This window comes from Echinops telfairi, unplaced genomic scaffold (genome assembly GCF_000313985.2).
Source record: "Echinops telfairi isolate 266 unplaced genomic scaffold, ASM31398v2 ScPeMD7_70;HRSCAF=299, whole genome shotgun sequence".
Classification (NCBI taxonomy): Eukaryota; Metazoa; Chordata; class Mammalia; order Afrosoricida; family Tenrecidae; genus Echinops; species Echinops telfairi.
In genome coordinates, this window is record NW_022103968.1 from 38,940,426 (window position 1) to 38,964,039 (window position 23,614).

At 45.4% G+C, this 23,614-nt stretch overlaps 1 protein-coding gene across 3 annotated transcripts in view; it reads left to right on the plus strand.

Annotated features, from left to right (window-relative positions):
- The first annotated feature begins 8,467 nt into the window (after positions 1-8,467).
- LIPA (lipase A, lysosomal acid type) overlaps positions 8,468-23,614 on the plus strand; it is a 33,069-nt gene continuing 17,922 nt past the window's right edge. Inside the window, exons 1-3 of one of the 3 annotated variants that reach the window (XM_004701355.2) lie at positions 8,468-8,543; positions 13,006-13,117; positions 15,413-15,530. In XM_004701355.2, the coding sequence (XP_004701412.1) occupies positions 13,007-13,117; positions 15,413-15,530 (229 nt within the window). In that variant the 5' untranslated portion in view covers positions 8,468-8,543; position 13,006. Of the gene's footprint in view, positions 8,544-8,891; positions 9,036-13,005; positions 13,118-15,412; positions 15,531-23,614 lie in introns of those variants that run through there. The other 2 variants (XM_045291183.1, XM_045291182.1) reach the window with 2 other exon arrangements.

Below are 23,614 nucleotides of genomic sequence, written 5' to 3' on the forward strand. Positions count from 1 at the left end.
GGTTAATGCATTCTTTTTACTTGCGGAGTATCTTAAGGAAATGTACCCCCGTGCTATCGGTGCTGCCTCTTTGTGGAGGAAGGACATTTCTTACTATGGCTCTTTCATCCAAGTCTCAGGAACTCCCCCCAAATGACTGGGTGAGACTACGAAAAGAATGTACCACGAACAGAGGGAACTGGTCAGTTCTCCTTACCTCCTCCCTGATGATAAGGATGAACAATCCCGGGAGCAACAGCAGGGAGAGAAACCCAGAGGAAGGCCTTGGAAGAGCAATTTCAAGATCTCTACCTGAAGTGCCAGAGGCTGGCGAGATCAGATGTGTCAGAGACTGGCATGCAAACCCATAGGAGCAGGGCCCAGACAGTTGGGGACCTTCTGGGCCTTAGACTACAGAACTGTGGCCCAGAGTGAGAGGTAGGTTGGCTTTCTGGCCAATGAAGACCAAGGCCAAGGGCACACATGGCTGAGAGGCTGAGAACTGAAGGGAGACTTGGCTGCTGTTTGCTAATCCTGACTTTTGGTAACCTATTAACTTCCCTAATAAACCTCCTTAACTGTGAGTATTGGCTGTGTGGCCGTTGCAACGAATTATCGAACCCAACATAGATGTGGAGTTGGGTGGGAGGAAAGGTTGGTGTCAGAACAGGCAAGGAAGGCTGGAGCGTGGAGGCAAATATGACTCTTGGCTCTTGGCACTAGGGAAACCAGAGGAGGTCGGATATGTCCATGTCCATGCTGTTAAACACACTCCTTTTAATTCAGAACCACATAATTCCTATAAATGACCCACACTCCGGGATATTTCACGAAATACCTTAAACAAGAAGCATCATATTGAACACCCCAATCTTGTTGAGTACCTCCGTCTATAGTTGTTGTTAAATGCCAGTGCATTGGTTCTGACTCGTAATGACCGTGTGTACAACAGAATGAAATACTGCCTGGTCCTGTACCATCCTCACAATTGTTTTCATATTTGAATCCATTGTTACAGCCACTGTGACAGTCCTTCTCCCCTGTGTCAGCTCACTGAGGGCCTTTCACTGCCCCTTTCTTTATGTTAACAACCATGATGTCCTTCACCAAGGACTGGTCTCTCCCAACAACTTGTCCAAAGTATGTGAGGTGAAATCCTGCTGCCGGAGCCCGCCGGCAAAGCAACGGGGACTCGATTGAGGGGGTGAGGACTGAGAAAAGACAGACACAAAAAAGCTGGGGTCAGGAGGTCTGCAATTCAAGACTGCAGCCCCGAGTTTATTTTCCAGCAAGCTTTTATACACTGTTAAGTGGGAATGTACTATTGCTCAAAATAGCGCCCCCATCCGTGTTCTTGTTTGTCTGGCAAATATTTTTCCCAAGGCTAAGCGCCTGATGTTTTCAATAACATTAAAGCACAAAAGTCAATCTGACTGTGAGAGAGACAATCTGACCGTGAGAGAGCTGTGTCTGCACGTCCACATTTGAACGAACACACCTCTGCTTTCAGAGCAGCTCCCAACATCTGGCCTCTAAGGAGCATTCTGGTTTTACTTCTTCCAAGACGGATTTGTTTCTTCTTTTGGTAGTCCATGGTACTCTTGATACTCTTCGCCAGCACCCCAATTCAAATGCATCAACTCTTCTTCAGCCTTCCTTATTTAATGTCCCCATGAAATGTCTCCAAATAATGTGTTCGCATTTTCTCCGATTTAGTTTACATTTCAGAAAGTTAAAATCGGAAAGACCACTAACTCTCACTGTCATTGAGTCGATGCTGACCCATAGTGACCCCCTAAGACAGGGTAGAACCGCCCTGTGAGTTTTGGAGACTGTAACTGTGTACAGCAGTACCAAGCCCTGCCTTTCTCTCGAGGAGTGGCTGGTGTTCCGAGCTTCTGATCCTACGGATCACAGCCCACTGTGTAAGCACTGTGCCACCAGGGCTCCTGCAAGACGGTCACTCATGTTGATTTATCCTGCAGGATCCTTACTAACAATTGATAGTGCTTTCTGAAAATGTACTCTTATAACTATTACTCTCATGTAACTCCTTAAGGACTATTTCCCAATTTCTGGGTTAATTATAAAATTTAAACATCAAAATAACATAAATGGAAAAAAAACTATATTAAATGCAAAGAGCAAAGAGGCTGAAAATTATATCCATATCAATATCGTAGTTCATGGTTATATATTTCCGTTTTCAAAAAGGTTGATTTCACACCATATACATAAAGCTGGATATATATTGTTTTTAAATCCCAGAAATAAGTTCAAATAATCTAATGTCCTAGTTAGTCAAAATAAATAAGAAATATACATACAATCCTAAAACATAGAATGTAAAAGTCTAAGTGAAGTTTTAATATGAAGCATACAGAATGCTTAAGTACTGTAAAAATGAGTTAATGCATAGAAAATGTTTAACAAATGCTAAGTACTCAGTTGTATCAGTTAATGTGTGCTTTATTTAATTATATAAGTAATATTTCTGTTATTCCAGGAATATATATATATATATATATATATTTGAATAGACACAGAAAATAATTAAAAGAAAAAGCCTACCATAATATCATCAGGCAGAGAAAACCTTTGGAGACAATTGCTTACTCTTCAGTACACACATTTTTAACTTTTGAAATGAACTTAATGTTGTTAAAGACTCCAAGTCCATGTCAATTTTACCTTTTCTTTCTTTTTTAGCCTCTCAGACCAATATTTAGATCTGAGGAGTAAGGATATGGAGGTTTGTTTTTTTTTTAAAGCTATGAACCTTTACTCTCGTTTTTAAAATTTTTAAAAATTACTTTATTGGGGGCTCGTACAATTCTCATCACAATCCATACATCCATCCATTGTGTCAAGTACATATGCACATTTGTTGCCCTCCTCATTCTCAAAACATTTGCCTCCCACTCCATCCCCTAATATCAGTTCGTTTTTTAATTTTTAAATTAAAAATTTTAATTTATTTTGGTTTTTAAAGAAACATTTTCTGTATAGTTACATAGACCGCCTCAACAAATGAAATCAGTAATAACATCCCGTTAATCCCCCATAAATGTGATTCTCTTTGTTCTCCTCTTTCCCCCTCCCTCCCTCCATCATTTCCTATCTTCTGTTAGGGTTCTTAGGTTTGTACCTATTTTTTCGCTGATGGTCTTTATATTGAGGTCTTTGATCCGTCTTGACTTTGTTTGTACACGGTGTGTAATACACGGTGTGATCACCTGCTGGGTTTAACTGCATAGCAATAGACCTTTGACTTAGTTGCTACATGGAACCAAAACGACACATTGAAATCACCTGCCTCTAGGAGGCAGGGCAGTCACTGGAATTTACTGAGCACCCAAAGATGGAGTAGCTGGAACTCCTCAACACTGAAATAGGGGTGGGGAGGAGAATAGGGCAAGAGGCCTAGTATACACTGAGGCCTAACTGATCAATATGTAATCAGTATATAGCAGGGATGGACTTCTCTTGGAAGGCCCAAATGTAGAAACAAAGATAGTCTGCCTGGAGGACTGCTGCCGCCTATTGGCAATGGAAGGGGGAGACAACTCCAAGTCCATAGAACTCTGTCTTCTTGTTTTGAAGCTCAGGTTTCCTAACCCCCTGCTTCTTGTCCTGCACCGTGGAGGCAGCTTCTACACAGAATCGCCAACAGTCAGCAGACTACCTGGCTTGCAGAGGACAGATGAGATGAGTTTGCTTTGAGCTTATCCTCATCCAAGAGCCCTGGTGGTGTAATGAATTACTCATTGGGATGCTAACCACAAAGTCAGCAGTTCAAAAGCATCAGCTGCTCTGCTGGAGAAAGACTAGGCTTTTGCAACCCACAGGGGCAGTTCTACTCTTTCCTATAGGGTGGCTATTAGTTAAATCAATTTAGTGGGAGTGACTATGGTTTTGAGTTTATTCTCAACTGCACCACTCCCCTGTCAGTTTGGTATGATCATGAAGATGGCCCATGACTGAGTAATACAGTAAGTGAGGGTACCATGATTTGGGGCTCAGTAGAAGGCAACTAACCACTATTAACAACTCTCATCTGCAGAAGGGAGAGGATAACTCAGTTGGATGGTTAATGAGTTGATTATATAATCAACACATATATTGCATAATTAACACAAACTATAGTGTTTCGCACTCCATGGGAGAAAGAAGAGGCTTTTTATTCTCCTAACGAGTTACAGTCTTAGAAACCCATATTTACATATGTACATGCTTATATTTCTATTTATATAAGCTATATAAGCTTATATATATAGCTTTTGCCTCCTACTTCTTGCCTCAGTTTCCTTTTACTTTCCTCCTGCCCCACGATCATGTTCACCCTTCATTCAGCTCTAAATAATTCCTACCAGCTACATTACAATTGATCAAACCCCACCAGGTATTCTATACCCTTTTTATCATCGATTTTAGATCCTTTGTTGTTCCCTTGTTCCTGAATTTGTTGGCCTCCTGCTCCCTTTCCCTTTTCCTCCTCTTGCATGATCCCCCGGGACCATAGGTCTCATTGCTTTTTCTTGGGATTGTTTATCTTGCCTATCTTATATAGATAAACATATTAAAAATAAAATAAAATAATTAAAAAAATAATAATAAGAGGGTGAAAGCCTATAACTAATTTCAGGTCTATCAACTAACATTTTTTTTTTAAAAAAGAGCTTTATATACAAGAGCAATTGAATATTGAGAAAACATCCCAGCCCAGTCTAGATCAAGTCCATAAGTCCAATATTAGCCCATATGTCTGGTACCAATATATAAATTCTTCTTCAGACTCACAAAACATATGCAAGGATGCTGAATGAAGGAAGATCACAGGCCAGTGGGTGAAAAGTCTTGTGGATCCAGTGGTGGTGGAAGCATCTCAATGCTGGCAGGGGTTTCCACGTGGCTCCTCAAGCTCCAGGCTCTGGCTGCATGAGTGTGGCTCCATCAGGCTCCTCGTCAGTAATGTCTCGGAGGGAGTGAGCCCAGCTAACTTTAATGGATGTCTTCCAACCAGGTCTGATGAGGCTCCAAGTGCTGTCCCTCACCCCTTCCCCCCCAAGTCAGAAGTCTATTTTTGGGATTCCTCAGGGGCTTCCTGATAGTGCTCCCCTTGCTGTTCTGTTGTGCACCCTTCATGGTTTGTCCTGCTTCTCCACAGGCATTTTGAAGTTTCCTCATATTTCTAGTTTTGGTGTTTTTTTTCACTTTTGAGCAGAATTAACCTAGGATAAAATTTGTCCTAAAACTGAGGCAATGACCTGTTGCTCCTATACCTAATTCCCTGTATATTTTAAAGTTTCTCCACTCTCGCCAATTGTAGCCTCAACTATTCCTAGTCTCGGTGGGTCTTGGGGATTTCCCCATCCATTCCTTCCAGGAGTTTCTTTTCCTGCCTGGTGTCATTTCTGAGGAGCGCTAGTAGTGCAGTGGATTACGTGTTGGGCTGCTAACTGCAAGGTCTGCAGTTTCAACTTAACTAGTTGTTCTGCAGGAGACATTTGAGACTTTTTGCTCCCCATAAAGATGTACAGCCTAGGAAACCCACAGAGGCGTTCTCTTCTATCCTATAGCATAGTTATGAGTCAGAGTCAACTCGATGACGGTGAGTTTGGTTTTAGTTTATTACCTCACATCCCACCTGGAAGCAGTACACAGCTAAAGCCTTGAGGGGATCTCCCAGAGCCCCCAAGTGCCCTCTCTCCACTCCAATACTCTACCTTGTAATCTCATGCTGACTTGGCCTCCCTGAAAGTTCATGTCTGTCTTCCCCAGTCACACAGGCTGTTGGGTTTTGCCTGGGTTTCTTGCTCCCTGTGCTGCAGCCTGGAAATTCTCTCCAGGCTAAAATCCGGGGGGCAATTGTAGGGCTCACTTAATTTCTTTACCCTTTCTCGGGGATCACTATTGTTTCAAACCTTTTAATTTTCCTGATTGTTTATGGTGGGAAAGTTTTACTCCATCTTGGTTGGAAGTATAATTGCCCTTAGTACTTTTGTTCTGGTCTTTAATCCACAAGTCTGGCTTATAAAACAAAGTGCCCATTCTAGTATTCTCTCTCTCTCTCACACACACACACACACACAGACACACACACACCTGCTATCATCTGTCTTTTGTACAAATTTCTCTTTATAGTATTTGCCTGTGCCAGCCACCAGCCATTGTGACTACAGTGCCCTAAAGCAGAAATGGGGGACAACCGTCTTGATTTGGGGGATTTCTTGGCTGTAGTTTAAGTCATTGATGGCAGTCTGGCTTTACTTTGCCTAGGGCATTAAGAGATGCATCACTTTGTGACTTTAGACTATTGACTGAACGTTCCTTAGCCTCAATGTCTTCATTTGGAAGATGGGGACGTGATGGTAGTTGTCAGGATTAGATGAAACACTCTACGGCTGGCACCTCGAGATGCTGCTAAATTGAGTTCTCCTTTCCCTGTCCTTATGACACTCCATGTCACACAGCATTGACATTTGCCATCACTGATCATTTCCTCTTTTGGGAATTTTTGCTTCACTGAGCATCAAGTGCAACAGTCTCAGTTCCTCTTCAACCTCACTGCCTTCTCAGGCTTTGCATCTTTCGAATCCCTCTGCACATCTTTCACATTCATGCTCACTCCTTTGGACAGCTCATACCCAAACCAAACCCAACTGTCATGGAGTCCATCCGATCATAGCGACCCTATAGGACAGATTAGAACTGTCCCTTGGGTTTTTCCATCCCAATCCCACTCTTCCTTGTATTTTCCCCATTTCAGCTAATAGCAACTCCACTTTACCAAACCATTCACACCATCCTCTTTTCCTCCCAAATGGGTGTTTAGCTTGACTTACTGAACGTAGCTTGACTCAGTTATTTTTCTCCATCTCTGCTGCCATCATCGCCCTGGACAAGGCCATCATGAACTATTTCTTCGGTTATTGCAACCGGCTTCTAACTTCCTGCTTCTAACTTCTAACTTCCTGTACTTGACTCCAGCAGGCCGAGTGCTCCTTCTAATCTGCAAGCCGGATCATGCCGGATCCAGCGATGGTTCTACTGAATACCCTCCACTGCCTTTCCAATTGGTCGAGAAAAGGACATGATGTTTTCCACGACCTACAATGGGTATCCACGGTGCCAAAGTACCTTTCAGACTTTCTACCTCTCTCGACCATGTACATACATTCTGTTGCAGCCCCCCCTGGCCTAGCCGCCCTGGTTAGAACCCATATTCCTGCCTCAGGCCTGTGCACTTGCTGTTCCACCACCCCAGGATGCTCCTTCCTCGGTATCTACGTTGTCCCCAACCACTTCCTCTTTATCTGTGCTCACATGTCACTTCCTCAGAGTCCTTCCCTCTTCACCCTATATTTAGCATAGTAAAATCGTCATTAATCCCTTTATCCACTTCCATCTACGACCCTCCAGGGCAGAGTAGAACTCTCCCTGTGGGTTTTCAAGACTGCAAACCTTCAGAGTAGCAGGGAGCAGATAGCCTCATCTTTCTCCTGCAGAGAGACTGGTGGGCTAGAACAGCTGACCTTGTGGTTAGCAGCCCAATGCAGACCCCACTATGCTACTCTGGGGCCCCTTAACTTCACTTTATTGTTTGCCATAGCACTTACCACTTACATGGAAGTTACCCCTGGTGTGTCCCTTATTAGCAGGTGAACATGGACCATTTCTGGTCAGTCACTATATCCCCAGTGCCTTTATAAAATGCCTGGCACATGGTAGGTACACAATAAAACTTTTTTGTTGAGCTAATTGATTATTGAGGAGCCATTGTGCAGTGGGTTATGAATTGGACTTCTAATCAATTGTAAGGTCAGCAGTTCAAAACCACCAGCTGCTCTGTGGGAGAAAGATGATTTTTCTGCTCCCCTAGTCTGGGAAACCCACAGGGGCGGTTCTATTCTGCCCTATAGGATCGCTATGTGAGTCAGAATCGACTTGATTATAGGGAGTTTGGCCTTTGAGTGATTACTAACGATTTTGTACTAAATATTGTATTTCTTCCTCGTTTCAGCCAATCTTTCATGACAATGAAAAAATGTGTATTACAGGCTTGCGTTGTGAGAGGCACGATGCTGAACAAGCTCTGTATGGGCAGGATTTTAGAAGCTTCAAATTGATTTCCATTAATAAACCCACAGAGTCCAGCCAAATGCAGGGGTGCCAGTTCCGAGGCAAAGCTCCAGGACGCCCCGCTAAGACTAGGCTAGCGCAGCCCGCCCCGAGAACGAAGGAGGCTGCTTCCAGTCCCGCCCAGCTAGGGTACGGGGACACGCGGGCCAGGGGAGCGGGGAGACGCAGACGCAGGCGGAGCGTCGCGCGGCTCCTTTCCGCGCGGCAGCCTCACCCACTGCGCATGCTCCGTGGGACCTCCAGCGGCGGCCCACGCTCGGCAGGGGCGGAGTCTCCGGGCACTTCCCAGCCTTGGGCTGCTCTGATTGGCTGCGCGGTGGCCGGGCTAGGTCTGGATGCCATCCGCCCCAGAGGAGCTTCGAGTCTCGCTGCGTCCAGGCAGTGGGCAGCACGCACCGCGCGACTCCCGACAGCGGCGGTAGGTGAGTGCGGCTCCCGGCTGCGAGGCCAGTTGCGGCTGCAGCACGGGCGCCCTGCCCGGCCTGCCTTCACTGGCTCCGCAGGAGGCCGCGCGCTGGCCGCGGGTGCTCAGCCCGCGACCCCGAGCCCGTGCAGCCACAGGTCGCTCTGCTCTCGGTGCCCGGCGCGCCCGAACGGGGTGCCTGCGGGTGCCTTTTCTGCGGAAGGTGCTCCGAGGTGTTTCACAAGGACTCTGGAGGACGGGCGCCCTCGGGTTCCTGGGAAATAGCGGTTGCCATTCAGTGAACCCGCCCGACCCTGCCCTGCATAGCCGAGCCCCGGCTCGGCTTCTGGTTCGCCTGGCCCCTCTTCTCCCCGCAGTACCCTAGACAGCCGGCCCAACCTCCCCAACTTGTTAGTCCATGGCGCGCCTGAGAGCGGACTTTGCCCTAGATGGAACCTCAGCGACCCTGCTGTAATTTAACCTGGACCAGGATTTTGCTTCAGCTCCTTAGGTGAACCTCAGTTTCACAAAAGATTGGGGGTTTGCTTGGTACTTCTTAGGTTGACTGGAAGAGTAATTGGCCCCTGGGATGCCCTGCTGGCAGTGTCTGGTTTAAAACAAGCGCTTAGAGACTTGTGAGCCACTAACACCGCTGTTGAGATTGTTATTATTATCATCACAAAACTCTGCTGCTTTGGGGCCTTCTCTTTAGCTACTGAGCTCTTGGACCTCCCTGACCCTATTTCTCCACCCCCCACCAAGATCCGTATTGTGTATCAAATATATGCTTGGTTCTAAGTCGTGGGACGCTGTGTGGGGGTGGCGGTGGGGGTACAAAGTCTAATCAGACACTGCCCATGCCGTTCTGGGCTGAGGTAAAGTGCAGGCAGCAAAAGGCACAATGTGGAAGTAACCTTGAAGGTGCTGAGAGGCCATAAAAAGGGAACTAACATCCAGGTTCAAGTGCAGAAGACCGGAGAAGCCCTGGAGGGGCCCTTTTCTCCTTTGAACACATCAGCCTGGTAAGAAGTGCCTGACGACTATGTTGAGACACTCAGTCTCTGTGGTGCCCCAAAGGCTTCCAGGTGATGGTGTCAGCTGCTAACACATGAGAATACCCCTTGGGCAGCTGGTCTCTCTGCTGGAGAGTAGGCTTTGAGTGGAAAGCAGCTAGTGGCAGTTGTTTTGTTCCACAGTGTGGTCACAACCTTTCCTCTTTCCTTTTCAATCTAACCCCTGTTCCCTAACAACAATGGAGTGTGATGAGGCAACAGGTGTGGTAAGGGGTAACCTGCGCTACTCTTTCCAGCTACCTAAAAGGAAGAAAAAACTTGTAAGTAAAAACTCTAGACAATGTCCACATTTTCAAGAAGTCTGGAAGTTACCACTGCTCAGACGTCAGGAGAAGATTCACTGTTAAATAGACTTTTAAAGCAGCTTTTGGGTTTCTGAGAAATGGTACAGAAAGTACAGGAAGAAAACAAAAGCTAAACTCACTGCTGTTGTATTTGTTTGTTGCTGAGTCTGTTCCAACTTACAGTGACCTCATATGTAACAGAGTATTAACAGCCCCCCTCCCAAGGGTTTCTTGGCAGCCATCTTAATGGAAGGAGCCCTGGTGGCACAGTGAGTTAAGCCTTGGGCACTAACTGAAAGATCGGTTCTAACCCTTCAGTCTGCTTCCCTCAAGATTTATAGCCCTGGAAGTCCAATGGGGCAGTCCTGCTCTGGCCTATAGGGTTGTTACAGGCCTGAATCAATTTAGCAGTTCAACAACAACAACAACAACAACACCACCACCAAATTCACTGCCCCTGAGTTGATTCTGACTCACAGGGCCCCGACAGGACCTGGTAGAATTGCCCCTGTGTGAGTTCCCAGACTATAACTCTTTATGGGAGTAGAACACCTTGTCCTTTTCTCTCAGAGCAGCTAGTGGTTTTGAACTGCTGACCTTATGGTTAGCAGCCCAACAGCACAATTACTATGCCACCAATGGGTGGGTAACCTTAATGGCAGGCAGATTACCAGGGCTTTGCTTGCAAGGCCCTGTTGAGTTGGTTCAAACCACCATGGTACCTTTGGTCAGCAGTTAAATAAGTTTAAACCATTTTTGCTACCTAGAGAACCTCTCCTGTTACTAACATTGAATTCATGTGATACATTTGTTATGGTTGATGAGCCAGTATTGATACAATGCCATTTATTAACTAAACTAGTTTACTTTAGGGTTCACGCTTTGACTTGTATAACTCTATGGAGTTTGATAAATGCATAATACCATGTGTCCATCACTAGAGTAGTATCATATAGAATAGTTTTATTACCCAAAAAGCATGCTCTACCTATTCAATTCACTTTTAACATCACCCGAAAAACTGCTTATTTGCATGTAGAGATAATGAAAGACTGGTTGAATATCAGTATAAGCACGCACAATTACTTTTTTCTAAACAGCTATATATTGTGTTATAATGAACATAACGCAGCAGCCATAGAGAAAACCAAAGAGTTTGCTTCCTTGCTAACTGACACATCCCAGCCTTATGTGTGTCAGAATAAAATGGCTCCAGAAGGCTTTGTAGTGGCTGATGTTTTTTAGAGTAGCTCACCAGGCCTTTCTTCCAAGGTACCTCTGGGTAGACTCCAAGCCTCCAGTTAGAAGCCAACTGTTTGCACCATCTAGGCACCTTTCACACACAATAGCAAGCCATATTTAAACTGTACAAGTGTATCAGCTTGGAACTGAAAGGTCAGCAGTTAGAAGCTACTTGCTGCTCCTTGGGAGAAAGACGAGGCTTTCTGCTCCTGTAAAGATTTACAGCTTCAGAAACTCACAGGGACAATTCTGCCATGTTCTATAGAGTCACTTGTACTTGGAATAGAAGATAATGAATATATCCATCATTACAAAAAGGCTTCTTGTGCATGCCTTTTGTAATTTTTTCTCTCCTTTCCCTATGTAACCATTGCTTTTCATATATACATGCCATTTTCATGTCAATATACATGAGGCTGCATTTTATATAGTTTTATACAAATGACATCATAACAGTATTACAGGACAGTGGGTGGAGGCACTGCCTTATTTCATTTAGCATGATTATTTTGAAATTCATCTATGCTGTTGTGTGTTCATTCCATTTTATTGATGAGCAGTATTTGTAACTACTCATCAGTAAAAAGGAAGTCCTGGTGGCATATTGGTTACACATTGGGCTGCTAACCGCAAGGTCTGCCGTTCAAAACCACCAGCCACTCTGCGGGGGAAAGATGGGGCTTTCTACTCCTGTAGAGTTACAGTTTTGGAAACTCACAGCGACAGTAAGTTCTACTCTGCCTCATAGGTTCAGTATGAGCTGACATTGACTCAAGGACGGTGAGTTTGGCTTTGTTTTTTTTGAAGTATTTATAACACAGTCCTCATTTAGATTTCTCAGTTTTTGGCTGTTACATAGAAAGCTGCTAAGGACATTTTTATACAAGTCTTTATATGGGCAACCATACATGTACCTTGATGAGAGTAGATTTACTGAAAAACAAACAAACAAAACCAGGAGCTCTGGGCTGTCGTCCTAGTTTGGTCTCTAACCATCTGGTGTCCTTGGGAAAGGTATTTGACCTGGCCTTTAACATGAGGTCACTGGGCCGTTCACCCCCAAGGTCTTGTCTACACCATTCAGCCTGTGATTCTGAGCCATTTGTGTAGCTGCTTCTTGTTCATGGTTGGGAGGTTTCCAGATGGAAAGAGCGAGGCTCTTTCTATGGTTTATTTTGCAGGCTTTGTTTGCTTTTATGTCTGTTTTTCCCCTCGGATGACACATCATTTGAATCCCGATGTGTAAGTTCAGGGCAAGAACAGGAGTATGCAGATTGTCTGAGGCTAGGGCTAATATGGACCTGATAATGAGATCAAAATTACTGGGTAGTACAAATCTCCAGGTCCACCCAGAGGTGCCTTGAAAGAAAGGCCTGGTGATCTACTTCTGAAAAGGCAACCATTGAACACCCTGTGGAGAACACACAGGGCCACCATGAGCTGAAATGGATTCAATGGTAACTTTAAAAAAATTTTTAAAGTAGACGGGCAGAGGTGGGAGCTTAGCAAACTGGAGTTTGTGGATCTTCCCTTTATCTCATGAGGTCCTCTTCTGAACCCTTCTGAAAGGCTATCATTTCTCCAGGACTGAATTTGTCCAGCCCTGTGGTGAAGAAGTAGGTGGATCTGTTTGGGTGGGTGTGCCGTGCTGTCAAGGTGACATCAATGGGAGGTTATGAAGAGGCGGCTCCCCGTAAACAATAATTCCTCATTTTCTTGCTTCTAGATAGGGCTGGAGTCATTTGTTTCATGCTGGCCTGCCACCTAACTGGCTGCTACTTTAACTGAAAACTGGTTCACCATGTGTCCTGGGAGCGTTAGTCAGAAAGCTTCTTTTTGAGTCGTATATTTGGGGCGGTTCACAATGGTTTGTTTTGTGCAGGATGAAAATGTGGCTCTTGGGGTTGGTGTTCTGTTCGGTCCTTGGGACTGTGCATTTGGAGGGGCCGAGGGGGAAGCGGACACCCGTGGATCCAGAAGTATACATGAATGTGGTAAGTTTCTCAAACGCGTCAACTCTTAAAATGCACCCGTGGTGGGGAAAAGTATTTCTTAAATCCAGGGACAAAACCCTAAATCACTCATCACCACAGTGTTTTTTCATCTTCCCCTGAATCTCAGACTCACTTTGCTAGATTTTTTACTGACCAGTAATGTGCATTCTTGGAACCCATAGTTGGTGTAAATGGTTAATGGGTTTGGCTGCTTACCCAAAGGTCAGAGATTGGAGTCTCCTCAGAGGCATCTGGGATGAGAGGCCTGTGAAAAGTCAACCGTTGGGACCCCGTGGGACAGTCTTCTCTGAACACTGATAGGGTCTGCGTGGTTGGGAATTGCTACCACAGCACTGCTTTACTGTGTATGTCACAAGCCCTGTTTTGCTGCTAAAATGAACTAATCTTCATCAGCTAAATGATCACTTTTAGTCATTTCCTTTTCTACCCCACACTGGATTTGTTTTTAAAGTGCAATAAAAGGGTGTCAGCACGTTGCAAGCATGAAAATGGGTCTAAGCTGTACTGAACAAGGAGAGGGGCTAAGAGGTCACCCATAAAACCCACTGCCATCAGGCCAATTCCGACTGGTAGCGAGTCGATAGGACGGAGTAGAACTGCCCCCTGGGGTTTCTAAGGCTGCGACAGAAAGCCTCATCTTCCTCCGGCAGAGCCTCTGGTGGCTTCACACGGCTGACCTTGCAGTCACCAGCCCCACCCCCAGCCCCATGTGCCACCAGGGCTCCTTCCAGGGAACACAGGGCAATACAGGTCAACGCACAATTCAAAGTCGCTGGAAAAAGACCATTTGAACAAAAGTCAAAATAACCTCGTGATTTGGATATTTCTGAGTTACTAATTTTAAGCCAACAAAACGCAAAGCTCCTCATTTTAGCACATATTAGAAAAAGACAGATTTTTTTTAAGTAACAACTTTGAAACCATGTAATAATTGATTGAAGAATCGATACCAAGATTGTAAGGCTGTTTTATTGTTTTTGTTTTCTCATCCCAAATCTTTTCTTTTATCTTTTTCCTCTTCTCATTTTTTTTCTGCCCCGCGTTCTTTCAGTAAAAGTAAAAGCATAAACTCTTATGTATTCATGGTACAGGAGACAATGAATACTTACTTGCTGTAAGTCTACTGAATAATTTTATTACCCACGTTCCACTGAGCTCTTGATAAAGAATGGCCGAGGGATCTTTCCCTACAGAAAGTGAATTTGCTCATAGTTCTCTCTTATCATCTTTTCTTTTTGTTCAATTCTACCTTGATATTGTAGACGAATTTTGTAAGGCCATTGCTTTAAAAAAAAAAAAAGCAGCATTGTGTTTTTCTGCTTTATTTCCCAATCCCCACAAAAACACCACCACACCCTTACTGTCAAGTTACATTGGCATCATGGCTACCCCATGTGATCCCCTGGAAGCCAAACAAAGGGTTGTGCTCAATTACTAATGTAAATGTTGAGGACCGAGGTCTACTCTGTGGTGCCACAGAAGAAATTCCTGGTCATCAGCTTTCATACAGTTCATGGCTGTAGGAAACTCTATGGAGCAGTTCTACTTTGTAACAGGGTCCCCGTGCCTTAAAATCACCTCGACAGCAGCTGCTTTAGTTTTTATCTTGTGGAAGCAAATCACCAGGCCTTTCTTCCACAGAGGAGCTCTGGTGGCATAGTGGGTTATGTGTTGGGCTGCTAACCAAAAGGTTAGCAGTTTGAAACCACCAGCTGTTCCTCGGGAGAAAGATGAGGCTTTCTACTCCTGGAGAGTTACAGTCTCAGAAATCCACAGAGTCAATTCTCTCCTGCCCTACAGGCAGCATCGACTCAGTGGGAGTGAGTTTTTCTTCTGCAGTACTGCTGGGTGGATTTGAACTGCCAGTCTTTTGGTTGATAGCTGATTATACCACCAAGGGACCTCTTAAAATTAAAGAAGTGAGAGGTCACGGTTACAGCATTAGAAAAGAAATAAATGAATGTATATTGGGTTTTGTGAGACAAGGTGGAACAAAGAGGCGTACATCTATGGTAAAATTAAACACACATAGTGTAACATCTGCTGGAAGAGAACACGCCTGGGAGGAGAACATCTGGGTAAAGCAAGAGGAGGATCTCTTTCTCTTGTAATGAGTGCTGACTGCTGGATCCAACGGGCTAAGCTTTCAGTACCTCAACTGATGTCTTAAAGCATGGAGAATGTCCTTGGCATTTTGGTTTTCTCCTTTGCCTGTGACATGGGAGATCTTGGCAGTTTCTCCTGGACTAATTTCCCTTGTCTTTATTACCACAGACTGAACTGATCTCGTACTGGGGCTTCCCTAGTGAGGAACACTTTGTGGAGACTGCAGATGGATATATTCTTTGCCTTCACCGGATCCCTCATGGCAGGCGGAATCATTCTGACAAAGGTACAGGCATTTTCTGTGGGGAGATAGGGAAGCTCTGACTGACAAGCAACCACCTTGTGGGAATGCAGCCCATCTTTAGGACCGTCACTAGGGTCACAATTTACTTGAAAACTGTGAAATGGATTTAAAAACATTTTTTATTGGGAGCTTTTACAGCTCTTATCACAATCCATACATCCATCCATTGTGTCAAGCACATTTGTACATATGCTGCCATCATCATTTTCAAAACACTTTCTTTGTACTTGAACCTTGGTATCATCCCTCTATCCCCAATGATCCCTTGATAATTTATAAATTATTATTTTTTCATGTCTTACACCGACTAGTGTTTCAACCACTTTTCTGTTGTCTGTCCCCTGGGGTGTGTGTGTGTGTGTGTGTGTGTGTGTGTGTGTGTGTGTGTTATATGTTGATCATTATGATAGGTTCCCTCCCCCCACCTTCCCCTTCCCCTCCTGGTATCGCTACTCTCATTATTGGTCCAGAGGGGCTTATCTGTCCTGGATTCCCTGTGTTGCAAACTCTTGTCTGTACCAATGTACATGCTCTGATCTAGCCGGATTTGTAAGGTAGAATTGGGGTCATGATAGTTGGGGGGAGGAAGCATTGGAGAACTAGAGGAAAGTTGTGTGTTTCATCAGTGCTATACTGCACTTGACTGACTCGTCTCTTCCTTATGACCTTAAGGGGGTGTCCAATTGTCTACAGATGGGTTTTGGGTCTCTATTCCGCCCTCCCTCTCATTCACAATGATATGATTTTTTGTTTTGAGTCTTTGATGTCTTATACTTGATCCCATCAACAGCTCATGATCACACAGACTGGTGTGCTTCTTCCACGTGGGTTTTGTTGCTTCTCAGCTAGATGGCTACTTGTTTATCTTCAAGCCTTTAAGACCCAGATGCTATATTTTTTGATAGCCGGGCATCATCAGCTTTCTTCACCACATTTGCTTATCCATCCATTTTGTCTTCAGCAATTGTGTCAGGGAAGGTGAGCATCACAGAGTGCTGGGTTATTAGAACAAAGTGTTCTTGCATTGAGGGAGTACTTGAGTGGAGGTCCAATGTCTGTCTGCTGTCTTACTACTTAACAAATAAATATATGTACGTAGATCTATTTCCCAATAGTTATATATAAATGTAATGTACATGCCTATATTTAGACCTCTGTAAATGTCTTTTGCCTCCTAGTTCTTTCCTTTATTTCCTTTGGGGACTGGGCATGGCACCCCATCAGACTCCACTGGAAAACATCCATAAAGGTCAACAGACATACCTGGAACTATTTATAAAAGGCTTTTTTTTGCTGTTGATTTTTTCCCCAGCTGTTGTTATTGTTGCTGTTTTGGTTTTTGTTTTCACGTTTTGCTTTGTTTTGTGCCTCATTATTATTTGTGCCTCAAGCAATCCGGAGGAGAAAACAATGGGACCAATGGTTGGGGGGGGGGGCTGGGAAAGGAGGAGGTGGGGGAACGAAGGAGGGTGCCAACAAACCCGGGGACAAGGGAACAACAAGTGATCTAAAATTGATAGTGAGGAGGGCATAGGATGCCTGATGGGGCTTGATCAAGGGCAATGTAGCTGAAAGGAATTACTGAAACCCGCATGATAGTGGGACAAGAGGAAAGTAAAAGGAATTGGATTTATAGTTAGACCAAAGTACTAAAAGTTTTGCATATAAGCAGGGCATATAAAAATACTTCTTTAAGGAACCAAGGATCAAGGTTAGCTAGTTTCACATTTTGCGCAGAGATTCAAACATCACGTCCTTGGATGTTGGGCCCAGACCTCCACTTTCTTATGATAATAAGGACGAGTCTTCTTTGGTGAAATGTTTAGTTTTCTAAGTAGCTAGTGCACTTGCATTGTTCAAACATAAAAATGAATCAAAAGAGCACACAATAAAATACTTCCTCCCCGCCCCTCCCACTGTCATGATCCCAATTGTACCTTGCAAGTCTGGCTAGACCAGAGGATGAACACTGGTACAGACAGGAACTGGAAACACAGGGAATCCAGGGAGGATGATCCCTTCAGGATCAGTGGTGTGAGTGGCGATACTGGGAGGGTAGAGGGAGAGTGGATTGGAAAGATGGACCCGATTACAAGGATCTACATGTGACCTCCTCCCTGGGGGATGGACAACAGAAAAGTGGGTGAAGGGAGACATCCGACAGGGCAGGATATGACAAAATAAACAATTTATAAATTATCAAGGGCTCATGAGAGATGGGGGAGCGGGGAGGGAGGGGGAAAATGAGGACCTGATGCTGGGGGCTTAAGTGGAGAACAAATGTTTTGAGGATGATGAGGACAATGAATGTACAAATGTGGTTTACACAATTGATGTATGTATGGATTGTGATAAGAGTCGTATGAGCTCCTAATAAAATGATTAAAAAAAACCCTACTTCCTCCTCACTTCTTTCTCAGTCACCTCCACTTCTCACGAATTCTCCCCAAATCTTATGAACCTCCATCCTTTCTTCGGCCGCACTGCTACTGGATCTGAACCACCAACCTTTTGGTTAGTTGTTGTTTGTATTGCCACGCACACATAGACAAACGTAGATTCTTACTTCCCCCTCCCTCCCTTTTCATACAAAGTGTGGCCTGTAATGCACCTTGCGTATTCCTCCCTTGGCTTCATTCCCTGAATGTCTCAGAGATCCTTCCATATTGAGTGCTTCATAATTTGTTTCTGTGGATACATGGCATTCCACGATAGAGTCGGGTCATGGTTGATTTAGCAGGTGTCCTATTAGTGGACCCTCTTCTCACAAATACAGTCTTACATCTGCTCAAGTTTATTTACAAGGGGCATTTCCAGGAATAAAAGATTTGTAATTTTGATAGTGTTAACTGGCAGCGAGGGCTTTTAGTTTTCCTCTGGTGTGAAACAGCACAACATTTTAATGAAACAAAAACATTTTAAAAAATAAGAGTAGCTTCTATATGGTCATTTCACCTCTCATATAGAGAAGACTATATATTATTTCTCTGAAAAGTGGTTGCCTGACTACTGTAAGTAGCAGTGTGAGTCATTGTTGAGAGATGCCTGGGACCCCATTGAAAATATGCTGAGATGATGTGTACCTGTTTCTTTCCCTGTTACTTGTCTCCACAAAGCACTTAAAGCAAACAGCTCTCCAAGGCCCTGTGAGCAGTGGTCTCCTCTAATGATTCATCGCCTTAGACTATGAAGACAGCAGACATGACTCGTGACTTGCTCTGAGGTGATTGGAATGAAAGATGTTCATTTACACCCGCGCCTGCCCTTATCGTTGCTGTGGGCTTTAGATTCTTTCTCTGTAGAAGCAGCCTGCTGACCAGGATGATCTCACAGCTCCTCTGTAGCTGTCGTCACTCTCTGGTACTATGAATTATCTTCTTCTTGTTTTTGCTGGGGCCGGTATGAAGGGAAGTGCTTGCTGGCCTCTAGAATGGAAAACACAGACTGAAAGGACGTTCAGCGGGATCCGGTCAGAGCATGGGGTCCCCCATCTTCTTCCTCCCTTCTGAAAGGGCCTTCGGGAAGGGGATCAGTGAGGTATAACCTACCACCTGCCATGAACTACGCTCAGAAGGCGGGCCGAGGTTTAAAGGCACCATTTGATGAATGACTCAGCTACCTGAAGAGGTTCTGCTGCTGTAAAGAGTTACGGTCTCAGAAACCCACAGGGGCAGCTCGACCCTGCCCTATAGGGCCGCTATGAGTGGCTATCGATTTGATGGCAGAGAGTTTTTTGGTTTTTTTTGGAGGGTGGGGGGGGGAAGAACTGCTTGGACGCTTGTCTGAGGACTTGTGCTTCCATAGCCCGAGGCAGAGCTTGAAACTGTGGATCTCTATGATGTGGTATTACCTTGACTCATGACAAATACAAAGAATTAATAATCCAATATCCCAATGTGGGAGCCAGGTTCTCACACTACCCACTCCCTTTCCTGGCTTTCCCTTCATTATAAACAGTGCCATCTTCCCCCAGTGACCTAGACTGGAGACTGTGGAGCCCTTAACCTCTCTACCCTCGCCAGCCTGCCCATACCAGATGGCTGTCGTCCTTCTCTTCCGGTGCTTTCCCTGGCCACTCCCCTTGCCAACTCCTGAAATAAACCCAGAATGGAGAGAGGCTTGAGCCACTTCCATTTTTGAGGAGCCCGTATTTTTAGAGAGAGAGGATTTCAACTCAGGAATAGGAGCAACCAGTCTACCTGAATTTCTGAAGTCAGTGCCTTTAACACACACGCAAATGTCACACATCCCAGCTGCTTGCAAGGTGCATGAAGGCAGTACTCATTTATGTGTATCGGATTCGTCGGAGGATGCGAATTCAAAGCTGAGTGGTGAACACCTTGCAGTTACATTGTAGGAGCATCTCTGACTCCATCGGTACCCTCGCTTGGAGGCTTTTTATGAACAGACAGCTGGGCATTGTAACTCTTTTGCCTGCCTGCCCCTGTCGGTTTCAGAGGTTATAAATCTTTACAGGAGCAGAAAGCCTCATCTTTCTCCTGTGGAATGGTTGGTGGATTTGAACTGCCAAGCTTTCGGTTAGCAGCCCAACATGTAATCCGCAATGTCATGAGGCAGTGAGTTTTGGGTTTGGTCTTCATTCATTAGGCCCATGAAGATTGTTGAAGGGCAGAATCACAACGGGCCTTCTCCCCAGCAAAATAAAATACACACATGCATGCACATCAATTTTATGGAAAGCTTATGGACGCAGGAATGAGCCTAGCGACTGAGAACAGTGCACTGGACCACCCCCCTTATTTTACTGAGTGAGACAGCCAGGCTCCAAGAGGGAAAAGTTTGGCCTCAGGTCAAAGAATAGTGGCCTGGCCAGTTTGAATCTAGACCCATTGTGGTCTGAACCCGAGCTACACCTTTATAGAATGACTGAGCAAGTTGACCCCATGATCATCAGGCTGTCTTGTTGATGTGATGAAAACAAGGAAATAGCCCTCAGTGTTGGCTTTACTTGCTTAGCAGGTATGAAGTGATAGCAACAGCCGGGGCGGACCTACTGCGTGCCCAACTGGAAAGTGGCCGGTCTTTACCTCAAGCACCGAAAGAGGAGGACTGTCTGTTGGCGTTAGAGGAGAAGGGGCCGTAGGCGTAGCTGCTTTCAGCGTTCAGAAATACACGTTGAGCTATAGACGGAGTGCAAAGGGTTCCCCAGGGACAATAGTTGAAAAGCCAAACGAGGCCATGGTCATGAAGTTGTTGGAAGGGAGGATCATGGCCTTTCTTGCTCTTTTAAAACTTTGTTTGGCTGCCTTAGGATTCTGACTGATTCCTGAGTTTTTTGTTCCTCTCAACATGCCATCTATCTAAGTAGCTCCCCCCTGGAATGAGTACAGCACTCACACAAGCCACGCACACATAGGTCACGGTTAACTGGGGTGTAATTCCTTGCCTTGTGGCTGGCTGGGCAGGCGCAGGCTTGTTCACCAATGCCTGGGTTTGGCAGCTTGGTTAATTGCTCTCACACCAGGCTCTATTGGCTCTCTGATGGTGGGCCTTCGGAGGATTTTGGTCAGACCCTTGGCCTAACTGTGCAGCATGAGTCAGCGTCAGAAGTATACTGTCTCAACTTCTCCTTTTGGTTTGGGGCTGGAGCAGAGCTAACGTGGGAAGGAGGAGATGCTTGCCCTGCACATACCCCTCCTGTGTCGCGGCTTCTCTTCCTCCTGGTTGCCCACTCTTACACCTCCTCGATCCTTAAATACACTTCCTCAGGGAACATTTCCCCAGCCACTTAACACTAGTTCAGCCTGCCGGTGACCTAATCTCATAGTTCTCACGGAGGCTACTGCCTAGCATTGAAGAGAATAAACAATAGCTTCTGGTGAACCCAATTGTGTGGGTAACCTCTCTCTTCTGCACCAGTCCACAAGCTGTGCCAGGGAGGAAGCATTTTCTGACTCCTCTTAGTCTCTCAGGCTTGATGTTTGAACTAATCTGAGAATGCACCCAGCCCTGCAGCCAGCTCCGACTGGGCTGAGCAAGTGCTGGCTCTTCAGGGTGTTCCTTGCTCAGGGCCACATTGGGTTAAGGATTCTGTAACCTGGGAAAGAGTCATCCACACAGGGAACTTGAAGACCTGCAGTGGAGGGGAAGATGCAGTTTGGCCTTGTGGTTAAGTGTGAGCATGCAGTGAGGGCCAGTCTCAGGTTTGTTTCAGTTCTGCCTATACCCGCTGTGCGACCTTGACGATCTACTGATCTACTGACTGTCTCCAAGTTTTACTCTTTTTCATCTATTAAATGGGAAGAAGACCTTCTACTTCACAGGCTGTTGTAAAAATTAGATGGAATAAGGCTCAGGAAACCCATTACAAGCAGAGACTGTTGTTCTGTTTGAGGATCAGGCTGGACTTGTTCATGGTCCCTGGTGGCAGCTTCCTCAGCCTCCACACCCTCCCCCACCCCTGGATGGGGACATGCGCTAAACTATAAGGGAAGGAGAAAGGGACCCATGGCAGGATTCAGTTGCTGAGGACAGAAGTGCTGAAATCAGAATGGAATAGAAAGAGCCATGTCTGGGGAATAGGACATGAGGGGATAGGCCGGCCTGCAAACACTTCCCTTTTCTGAACCACTCTCTCTCTGCCTATTAAGTTACTGTTTGGGCCCAGAGCTAGGTAATATCCCAATATTCTGCCAACTCTATAGTCCTGTGAATTTAAGATGCTATAATGCAAGCGAAGGAGAAACTGAGGTGACGGAGAAGAGAGAGAACAGGAAGGTGATGGCTTTTCTTTCCTGGCAGGTGCTGGTGGCTCGGGTAGGATTCTTGTCTTCCATGTGAGAGACCTGGGTTCGAGTTCCAGCTAGTGAGCCTCTTGCACAGCCACCGGTGTGCTAGTGGATACTTACTTACATGTTGCTACGATGCTGAGTAGGTTTTAGCAGAGCTCCCACACTCAGACAGTCTGGGAAGAAGGGGCTGGTCTACTGCTCAAGAGCAGCCACTACAGACCCTCTGGATCATAATCCACAAGCGATTGAGGGGCTGATGCACGACCAGGGACCGTTTTACTCTGGCTCAGGGACAAGGATCAGTTCGATGGCAACTAATAACATTATTCATGACCTCTTACCATCTACCGGGTTTCCCCGAAAGTAAGACATCCCCTGAAAATAAGACCTCCCTGAACATAAGGCCTCCCAAAACTACCGTCACGCTGGACTCTGGACCGTAGTGGTGGGCGCCACCGTGCAGCTCACTGTTGGCCACAGCGCAGCCAGAGCAGACAGGAAGTGTGAGTAAATGTACCATAGATTATGAGTAAATGTACCATAGATTGTTGTACATGGAAATAAAGGTAGTAACAAGAAATTCTTGACACTGTAGGATCCAGTTTGTGTAGTTATTCTGGTTTGTGATGACAACTACTACCATACCGTATACAGGTAATAAATTTCCTTTTTGTTGTTGTTCAGCAATAAATGTGTACCATATTCTTCATGGAAAAATAAGATATCCCCTGAAAATAAGACTTAGTGCATCTTTGGGAGCAAAAATTAATATAAGACACTGTCTTATTTTTGGGGAAACAGGGTAGCAGGCCCTGTTCTGTTGCATCATCTGCACTTTAGGAAAGAATACTTTAGCGAGGTTGGCGGAATCCTCCAAGGTTTTATAGCTAGTGTTGTGGTAAGAGCCAAGGTCTGTCTGAAGCTAACAGCACTCTTTTTGCCCTGACCTTTGACTCACTGTGGCTCACTGTGCTTCTTCGTCTGGACCTCCGCTGGTTTCTCACCGCCTTTTCAGAGCACGTGGAAGCCTGTTCAGACACACAGTGCTGACCGAGAAGGCTCGGTCCGGGCAAGCTGGAGGCACTTCCCCACCCACCCGGTCATCTTCCTTCTGTGGGTCTGTCAACTCAGCAGATTTGGTTTCGGACTCTGCGTGATGGCCAGCTTGCCTCCACCCACATTTGGGCTTCCGCCATGTGGGTGACCTTGTGACTGGCCCCCCCTGAGTCCTTCACAGGCGAACTCTGTGCTAACTAACTCACGGAGGGCGGCCCTTGTCTGTCATGGTGGCTTGTGACTCAGAAAAGGAGTCAT